Source organism: Entelurus aequoreus, linkage group LG18 (assembly GCF_033978785.1).
Source record: "Entelurus aequoreus isolate RoL-2023_Sb linkage group LG18, RoL_Eaeq_v1.1, whole genome shotgun sequence".
Taxonomy (NCBI): domain Eukaryota; kingdom Metazoa; phylum Chordata; class Actinopteri; order Syngnathiformes; family Syngnathidae; genus Entelurus; species Entelurus aequoreus.
The window spans coordinates 35,823,661-35,834,548 of NC_084748.1; the positions used below are offsets into that span (position 1 = coordinate 35,823,661).

At 38.1% G+C, this 10,888-nt stretch overlaps 1 protein-coding gene across 1 annotated transcript in view; it reads left to right on the forward strand.

The window, feature by feature from the left end:
• The first annotated feature begins 808 nt into the window (after nucleotides 1–808).
• ccdc86 (coiled-coil domain containing 86) overlaps nucleotides 809–10,888 on the forward strand; it is a 16,635-nt gene continuing 6,555 nt past the window's right edge. Inside the window, exon 1 of the mRNA XM_062027086.1 lies at nucleotides 809–1,563. Coding sequence (XP_061883070.1) covers nucleotides 896–1,563 — 668 coding nt within the window. The 5' untranslated portion in view covers nucleotides 809–895. The remainder of the gene's footprint in view (nucleotides 1,564–10,888) is intronic.

The window sequence follows — 10,888 nt, forward strand, 5'->3', positions numbered from 1 at the left end:
TACCGCTTGTCCCTTTTGGGGTCACAGGGGGTGCTGGAGCCTATCAATAATATTTATTATATCCATGAAAGTCCATGAAATAATTCAATCATTAAATCATGACATTATGAAGTACATTTAAATGATTCAATAATTAATTAATTATTAAAATAATTAAACCATTAAAAAAAGTGCTTTTACACAAAATACATTGACATATTCAAAAACACATGAATGTTTTCATTTATGTTATATATAATTAGTGACATGTTAAAATAATTACTGAAATGTTATTAACTAATTAATTATAATTGGAATTAAATGAGTAAACCATCCATCCATCCATCCATTTTCTACCGCTTATTCCCTTCGGGGTCGCGGGGGGCGCTGGAGCCTATCTCAGCTACAATCGGGCGGAAGGCGGGGTACACCCTGGACAAGTCGCCACCTCATCGCAGGGCCAACACAGATAGACAGACAACATTCACACTCACATTCACACACTAGGGCCAATTTAGTGTCGCCAATCAACCTATCCCCAGGTGCATGTCTTTGGAGGTGAGTGATATATATATATATATATATATATATATATATATATATATATATATATATATATATATATATATATATATATATATATATATATATATATATATATATATATATATATATATATATATATATATATATATATATATATATATATACATTAATTTATTTTAGGAAGATAATTAAAAGATTAATTTGTTGTCGTCTCTAAAGTTAGCGCAAGCGTTCCTGTGCAGTTCATCCTTCCGACCATGTGGTGGCGATAGCGAAAACACAAGTTGTTTACAATCCCCGCCACTACACGGAAGTACTTGACGTCTTCCCGGCCAAGCGGTGAGCACACACGTGTAGTGCGGTGGGAAACATGTCGAAAAAACAAAGTTCTACTTCTTTAGCGACGGAAAAGCCGGACTCGCCGCCTATCACCGGACGGACCCGCAGCGGCCGCGCTATCCGTGCTCCACCAACACTTCATGCCTCCGAAACTCCGGCGAAGAGTTCCAGCCGTAGGACTACCAGGAGGTCTGTCATACCGGAGCAGAACGAGAAAGAACCGGAGGATGAGGAGAAGCCCACGATAGAATGTGTAGAACCTACATTAGTGGAGCCAATGGAGGAGAAGCCCACACTAGTATGTGTAGAACCTACGTTAGTGGAGCCAATGGAGGAGAAGCCCACACTAGTATGTGTAGAACCTACGTTAGTGAAGGAGAAGCCCACGACAGAATGTGTAGAGCCTACGTTAGTGGAGGACAAGCCCACAATAGAATGTGTAGAACCTACATTAGTGGAGCTGGTGGAAGAGAAGCCCATGGAAGTCTGCGTGAAACCCACCCCAGCGGCGCCGTGCACAGAAGCCGCACCAGACGGCCAAGTGTCCAAGCCTTCACCGGCGGGGAGAGGGACATCGATCCCCACATCTCAGCCCAAGAAGAAGCCTCGTCTGGGACCAAGCGAGAAGCCCAAAGCCGTCGTTATTCCTCTGGGGAAGCCCAAATCAGGACGAGTGTGGAAGAATCGTAACAAACAGAGGTAAAGTTTTACACATTTATGTGAATCAGGAATTTATAAATGTGTTTCTTCAGACATTAACATTTAATACTTTTTCCACTTCTGCATAATGACAAAAAAAAAAGTATGCAAAAATGTATCAACAATATAAATTAAAATGTTTTTTTTTAAGATGAATAACTACAGCAGAAAATGTCATAACAGTCATTGTCACCAAAATGATCATTATTACCTCAGTATTGTTGAATGTGCTCATAAAGTACTCATTACAGACTTATAACTAAGTTTTATTAAAAAAATGTCAATACTATAAATAAATAGCCACTTGGCAGAAGAAATATGTTGTACAATAATATTATTCTGGCTACTTAAGACATATTTTTATTTGCATTTTTGAATCAGGATTTTTGATTATCTGCTTCCGTTTTAATTTGTAAAGGTTTTAGTGGTATTTAAAATATAAAGATTTAAAATTTCATATAACAGTTATTGTCACCAAAATTATCAATATTACCTCAGTATTGTTGAATGTGCTCATAAAGTACTCATTACAGACTTATAACTTAAGTTTTATTTAAAAAATGTAAATACAATAAATTAATAGCCACTTGGCAGAAGAAATATCCATCCATCCATTTTCGACCGCTTGTCCCTTTTGGGGTCGCAGGGGGTGCTGGAGCCTATCTCAGCTGCATTCGGGCGGAAGGCGGGGTACACCCTGGACAAGTCGCCACAGGGCCAACACAGATAGACAGACAACATTCACACTCGCATTCACATATGTTATATGATAATATTATTCTGGATATTTAAGACATATTATTTTTATTTGCGTTTTTGAATTAGGATTTTTGATTATCTGCTTCCGTTTTAATTTGTAATGGTTTTAGTGGTATTTAAAAAAATAAAGATTTAAAATTTCATAAAATTTCATATCAGTCATTGTCACCAAAATTATAATTATTACCTCAGTATTGTTGAATGTGCTCATAAAGTACTCATTACAGACTTATAACTAAGTTTTATTTAAAAAATGTAAATACAATAAATAAATAGCCTCTTGGCGGAAGAAATATGTTATATAATATTATTCTGGCTACTTCCATATAGGGCTGGGCGATATGGCATTTTATTAATATTTCAATATTTTTAAGCCATGTCACGATACACAATATATATCTCGATATATTGCCTTAGCCTTGAATGAACACTTGATGCATATAATCACAGCAGTATGATGATTCTATGTGTCTACAATAAAACATTCTTGTTCATACTTCATTAATATATGCTCATTTTAAACTTTCATGTAGAGAGGGAAATCACAACTAAGTAAATTTAGCAAAACTGTATTTATTAAACAGTTATTAAGCAGTGGCACAAACATTCATGTAATTTCCAAAACAGAAATTGGAAGATTGTCAGACATTTTAAAACAAGCTATTAGTGCACTTTTGTGTATGATGTCACTAAGATGACAAATCAAAACAACACTAAATTAAAGTGCACTTTTTGTACAGAACGCCACTACAACAGTTTAAAACAAATAAAGTGCACTTTTGTGCATGATGTCACACAAGATATTTCAATAAGTGTCAAATAAAAATGAGCTGCATAATAGGAAATCAAACCGTGTATGTCCTTCGCTATGTGTTCGGTTCCTGTGGACGTTATCTCCTGTTGTTGACTATATTTTTCATAGTGTTGATGTGGAAATGGTTGCTTGGGCATTTTGTTGGTGTGGCACCGGACGGAGATGTTGACGTGCGGAGTTTTAAGCACTCTTCATTCTCTAGCGGGTGACTTTTCAAATGATGCTACATATTAGCAGTAATGCTACTTTTTGTAGCAACGCTTTTGCCCCACACTTGACAAATTACGGTTGTCTGTTCGACATATTCCCACTTGAAGCCAAACCACCGCCAGACGATGGACCCCGTGCTGTTTTTTTTGGGAATTAATTATTCCTTCATTTGTTACCAGATTCGCACCTTCTTTCTCTCGAATTACCACTCGCACCACAGCTAACGTTACCCATGCCGCTACCTCTCTGCTCCGCGAGGGCGTATACGTATGTGACGTATGTAAGAAGGTGCGCTTGTTTTGTCTCTGTGAGAAGGAGAGACAAGAAAGAGTGAGAAGAGCCTGTAGTGTAATGCCCGCAGCTAAAAGCAACTGTGTGAGAACGTATACTCGAATATCATGATATAGTCATTTTCTATATCGCACAGAGACAAACCCGCGATATATCGAGTATATCGATATATCGAGTATATCGATATATCGCCCAGCCCTACTTTGAGTCACTTTCCAGGTCTCTGATTTGTGTGATGAACAGGGAGAAAAGTCTCTGACATGCTGAGTAGAAAGTAGTTTGGCGGCCCCTGCTGGTTCAAAAAGTGCTCCGCCACAAAGACAACGCGCTCAAAAAGTACTTATAGACACTGAAATCTTTTAACAAAGCTTTATTTAAAAAAACAGAGAAACAATACATATCTTCATATTTACCATTCTGTCTTAAAGGCCTACTGAAATGATTTTTTTTTATTTAAACGGGAATAGCAGATCCATTCTATGTGTCATACTTGATCATTTTGCGATATTGCCATATTTTTGCTGAAAGGATTTAGTAGAGAAAATCAACGATAAAGTTCGCAACTTTTGCTCGCTGATAAAAAAAGCCTTGCCTGTACCGGAAGTAGCGTGACGTCACAGGAGCTAGTATTCCTCACAATTCCCCATTGTTTACAATGGAGCGAGAGAGATTCGGACCGAGAAAGTGACGATTACCCCATTAATTTGAGCGAGGATGAAAGATTCGTAGATGAGGAACGTTACAGTGAAGGACTTGAGAGGCAGTGATGGACGTATCTTTTTTCGCTCTGACTGTAACTTAGGTACAAGCTCGCTCAATGGATTCCACACTCTCCTTTTTCTATTGTGTATCACGGATTTGTGTTTTAAACCACCTCGGATACTATATCCTCTTGAAAATGAGAGTCGAGCACGCGAAATGGACATTTAAAGTGACTTTTATCTCCAAGACAATACATCGGTGACACACTTAGCTACTGAGCTAACGTGCTAGCATCGTTCTCAAATGAAGATAGAAACAAAATAAATAAACCCCTGACTGGAAGGATAGACAGAAGAGCAAAAATACTATTAAACCATGTACATGTAACTACACGGTTAAAAATTCTCAGCCTGGTAAGGCTTAACAACGCTGTTGCTAACGACGCTAAGGCTAATTTAGCAACTTAGCAACCGGAACTCACAGAACTATGTACTCTCTCCTTTTTCTATTGTGTATCACGGATTTGTATTTTAAACCACCTCGGATACTATATCCTCTTGAAAATGAGAGTCGAGCACGCGAAATGGACATTTAAAGTGACTTTTATCTCCAAGACAATACATCGGTGACACACTTAGCTACTGAGCTAACGTGCTAGCATCGTTCTCAAATGAAGATAGAAACAAAATAAATAAACCCCTGACTGGAAGGATAGACAGAAGAGCAAAAATACTATTAAACCATGTACATGTAACTACACGGTTAAAAATTCTCAGCCTGGTAAGGCTTTACAATGCTGTTGCCAACGACGCTAAGGCTAATTTAGCAACTTAGCAGCCGGACCTCACAGAACTATGATAAAACATTAGCGCTCCACCTACGCCAGCCAGCCCTCATCTTCCCATCAACAGCCGTGCTCACCTGCGTTCCAGCGATCAACGGCGCGACGAAGGACTTCATCCGTGGGTTTGGCGGTAAGCATCAGTTAGGCGTCTTCTATCAGGGTAAGTAGTCCTTGTTGTGTTGCTGTAAGTATTGTACTTAGCCGCTAAGACACCGATCGATCCCACCTACAACGTTCTTCTTTGCAGCCTCCATTGTTCATTAAACAAATTGCAAAAGATTCACCAACACAGATGTCCAGAATACTGTGGAATTTTGTCGAAGAAAACAGAGCTTTGTGTATTGTGTCCAATAGGGCCCAAACACTTCCGTGCATTTTATGACGTCACGCGCATAAATCATATCCAAAGGAGATTTTCAACCGGAAGTGTGGCGGGAGATTTAAAATTGCACTTTAAAAGTTAACCCGGCCGTATTGGCATGTGTTTCAATGTTAAGATTTCATCATTGATATATAAACTATCAGACTGCGTGGTCGGTAGTAGTGGCTTTCAGTAGGCCTTTAACAGAGCACAGTCTGTAGGTTCAATGTGCACAATTGAATGTCTTAGTTGCTCAAATGGTCATGTTTATGCAAAATTAGATATTGATGTGTTTATAATGGACGTTAATGTGTCTTTTATTCATGTTAGCATTCAAGCTATGTAGCGATTAGCATGCCGGTTAACAGCTAGTGATGACCAGCGCTAGCTAAGGCTGCAACTAGGAGTGTGAATCTTTGGGCACCTAATGATTCGATACGATTCCTGGTGTGAGGATTCCATTCAGAATGGATTCTGGATTCAACAATTCTCGATTCTAACCGATTCCCACAATGTATTATTGTGTTAGGATAAATATAATACAACTTTTTCAAAACAAGTCACAGGATAGAAAATATCCTTCTGATTTCATGGAGATGGCATAAAAACGTATTTTTAAAATAGCTTTCTTAAAAAAACTTTTTTCAAACCAATATTTAAAAAATTATGAATCGATTTAAAAACGTAATATTTTTTTTTGCGCACCCCTAGCTGCAACGATCATTCCATTAATTAGAGAAAAGGAGCTTTGATTTATAGTCTGTTGCTTCCATTATTCGTTTAATTGTCCGAAACTTGAAATATGCAGTCATAGTTTCCGCATGGCCGCTGCACACATGAAAGCGGTGGTGTGAGTGCTGTGATCTGTGATTAATACTCAATTGTATTTTACTTTCTAAAGTGCAATTTCAATGTTGACGGGCATTTATTAGAAAAAAGAATGAAGGTTATGGCAAGCAGAACACCTAAAATATGCATTGAGGCTATAAAGTGTGTTTTGTCCAATCACTTGATTAATTCAACTAACAGATTACTAAATACTGAAATAATCAATAGCTGTAGCTCTAGGTGCCAGATAGCGATCAGCGCACTAGCTTTCTTCTCCAGGAAATCATTGTTTTATGATTATTTTAGTTTGAAGCAGGAAAACTAACCGTCAGGAGTTTTACCACGATTTATCATTAAAATGTATTATTTTTACAGCCATAGTAGGTTGCGAGAATACTCGCTGAACATAGGACTTGAAAGTGTGATGTGGAAACACATTGCACTGTGGGTCTTGCTGGACTCTGAATCACTTATTTATATGGCTGATAAATGAAAGACTATTATTTCTTTAACAAGTTCAAAATACAATATGTCGTGAATGTGCATTATCAATAACTGCCACAATTGTTATGATTGCTCTAGGAAAACTTGATGAGCTTTTTCTTATTTCCAGCGTGAAAGCAAAGCTGAAGTAAGTCGGTTGTGAAGCTAATAAAGAGACGGCAAATAGCCTGGATAACAGCCGTGAGTCAATCAAACTTGACTTTTAACACCATCACCTGGTACATGTTGGTGTGTTCACGGTATTTTCACAGTAAGCTTGAATATAAGCATTTTTCATTCAGTTGCACACGTAGCATTGAGTAGGATGTTGTTAGCGTTAGCTAAGTAACTCGCTGCTGGCTACAAACAACGTACAGCATTTTTGAAAAAAGCATGTTGTCTGCTTACTTTTAGTTTTGTGTAAGCAGTGAAATAAATGAGTATTATTTTTAGAGAAGCAGCGCAGTGATTAAAGTATTTAAAATTAACAAAGGGCTTGTTTTTCCGGGTCAACCTGCTTATGAAATGAAGTCGGGCTGACTCACTCCATCTCAGACACATAAGAGATGAAAGCCATAGATTATACTATTTGAATGGAGGACAAGCCTTAACAGATTCTGCATTCTGAAATTCTTCACTGGTATAAAAACTGACTCCGTTGACGAAATATATACAAGTTTGCCTTGGATAATGGTGACGGCTTCTTTAACTCTCTTGACCATTGGACGCGCACATATGGATCAATTCCTCCAATTTAACCTATTGTTTTGAGATGGCGAGCTTTTGGAATAAAGTACAGATTGTCTTGGTGGGGTCCCTTGATGTTTGATTTTGTACGATCCATTTTACAGTACAGTACAGCCATGTAAACAAAACCTGCGTTCAGCAAAAATAGCTACCGGGCACCCACAATGCATTGCAAAATCACGTGCCCTCTTGGGCCCTATAGCGACAAATTTGATGATTTGGCAAGACTGATCCCCCTCTGCTACTCTTCTTATTGTCTGGCGGACCAGCACGTCATGTAACAAGCTTGAGTACGCACAAAAAGCTGCCGTACAGCCTTTTTCATGTGTTCCTGTGACTTCTTGGCCATGCTGGAATGTTTCAATTTAAGATGTTTCAAACAAGTCCATCCATTTTTTAATTAGCGCTCTGCCCCAATGGAGCCAATGTATATTACATAGTATTCACATGAAACTAATCTGGCTGAGAGCAGTATGAAATATAATTATTGTAAATTACAGAAATTATATTTACATTATGGCTAATCACAGTCAACCACCTCTGCCAAGGTTTTATCATTAAATAAGCTCTGCTTCTAACTACTCCTTTTCGGACGTGCTGTATTTAAACAACTAGAAATATGTGATGCATTACATTGTATCGTATGCATGTTCGAAATAAACTGAACCTTCTCTACTCATGGAGCAAAACACATGCAACCAACACAAAAGTCAACATGGTCACACAACAATTTGCTCACTGAACTTAGTGGATATTGTGAAAGTGAAACACATCCTAGCACAGTAAAAAAAAAAAAATTACAATAATTTGAATACAATGCATGATGGGAAAATGCAAAACACTCTCGACACTTATCCATTTTTGGCACATTTTAGCTGCTTGATATTTGTGATTGTTTACAAAAGTTAGGAGTTGAACTTTGAGTTACTGGAAATATCCAATGATATTAATTAAATGCCATATTAATATAATATATATATATATATATATATGGATGTCCGATAATGGCTTTTTTGCCGATATTCTGATATTGTCCAACTCTTAATTACCGATATATACAGTCGTGGAATTAACACATCAACCAGGTATGGTGAAGATAAGGTCCTTTTAAAAAAAATAAAAAAAGAAGAGAAATAAATTCTAAACATTTTCTTGAATAAAAAAGAAAGTAAAAAAAATATAAAAACAGTTACATAGAAACTAGTAATTAATGAAAATGAGTAAAATTAACTGTTAAAGGTTAGTACCATTAGTGGACCAGTAGCACGCACAATCATATGTGCTTTTGTGTGAATAAGTGTAAATGGGGGAGGGAGGTTTTTTGGGTTGGTGCACTAATTGTAAGTGTATCTTGTGTTTTTTATGTTTATTTAATTAAAAAAAACACGATACCGATAATAAAAAAAACGCTACCGATAATTTCCGATATTACATTTTAAAGCATTTATCGTCCGATAATACCGGCAGGCCGATATTATCGGACGTATATATATATATATATGTGTGTGTGTATATATATATATATATATATATATATATATATATATATATATATATATATATATATCAAATCAAATCAAATCAACTTTATTTATAAAGCACATTTAAAATTTACCACAGGAGTAGCCAAAATGCTGTACAATGGGCAGGTTAAAAATAATACGAGAACCGAGCAAACACAACACAAACAGAACACGATAAAAAATAAATAAATAAAATATAAAAACATAAAAACAGGTTCACAGCAGGTGTATTATGGGGCGCCATTGCAGGATGGATATCACTCAGTGTTAAAAGCCATGGAATAAAAGTATGTTTTTAAGAGAGATTTAAAAACAGGAAGAGAGGAGGCTTGTCTAACACTAAGAGGTAGGTCGTTCCAGAGCTTGGGAGCAGCAGCGGCGAAAGCTCTGTCACCTCTAAGCTTCAGCCTTGTGTCCGGGACCGTCAGTAGCAGCTGATCGGCTGATCTTAGGGATCGGGTGGGGCAGTAAGGCTGAAGGAGGTCGGAGAGATATGTTGGCGCGAGGTTGTTTAGACATTTAAAAACAAATAAAAGGAGTTTAAAATTGATTCTGTAACGCACAGGGAGCCAGTGAAGGGACGCTAATATAGGGGTGATGTGCTCACGTCTGCGGGTCTGTGTTAGCAGACGAGCAGCAGAGTTCTGCACGAGCTGCATGCGGGCGAGGGAGGCCTGGCTAATGCCTACATACAGGGCATTGCAGTAGTCTAAACGAGTCGAGATAAAGGCGTGGATAAATTTCTCGAGATCATGTCCTGATAGAAGCGGTTTCACTTTCGCTATTTGGTGTAATTGATAAAAGCTTTTTTGTACGACGCTGCTGATTTGTTTTTCGAATTTAAAATCTGAGTCGAACTTTACCCCCAGGTTTGTGACACAGTCGCTGAGATACGGGGTCAGAGTGCCGAGGTCAACGTTGAGGGAGGGGGAGCGACTTGGACCGAACAACATAACTTCTGTTTTGTCTTCATTTAGGCTCAGGAAGTTAGCTGAAAGCCAGGCTTTGATGTCGTGCAGGCAGTCAATAAGACGTTGAACCGTGTTATTTTGTGACATGGGAAAATAAATCTGGCAATCATCGGCATAAAAATGAAATGCAATATCGTACTTCCTAAAAATAGAACCAAGGGGGAGAAGGTAAAGCGCAAATAAGATTGGGGCAAGGATTGAGCCTTGGGGAACCCCATGTGGTAAAGGAGCAGTGGAAGACATAAAACTGTCTATTTTTACACAAAAACTCCTGTCAGTTAGGTACGACCGAAACCAGTTGAGGGCGGCGCCCTTAATGCCCACACAGTTCTCAAGACGAGCGATTAAGGTGGCGTGGTCGACGGTGTCGAAAGCAGCAGACAGATCTAAAAGCACCAGGACAACATATTTACCAGAATCAGTTGACAGGAGGATATCGTTAAAAACTTTTAAAATCGCTGACTCTGTGCTGTGGAGGGCTTTAAAACCGGACTGGAACAACTCAGTGATACCATTATCCTCTAAGAAGGGCAACAATTGACTGTAGACAACCTTCTCTAATATTTTAGAAATGTATGGAAGATTAGAGATAGGTCTAAGGTTAGAGAGGATAGAGGGGTCGAGGCTTGGTTTTTTAAGTAGAGGTCGTACCACTGCATGTTTAAACTCTACTGGAACTATTCCAGAAGAGAGGCTACTATTGATAATGTTAAGGACACTTGATCCAATAGTAGCAAGTACCTCCTTAAACAGGCGAGGTGGGAGGGAGTCTGCAGGAGAACCAGAGGGCTT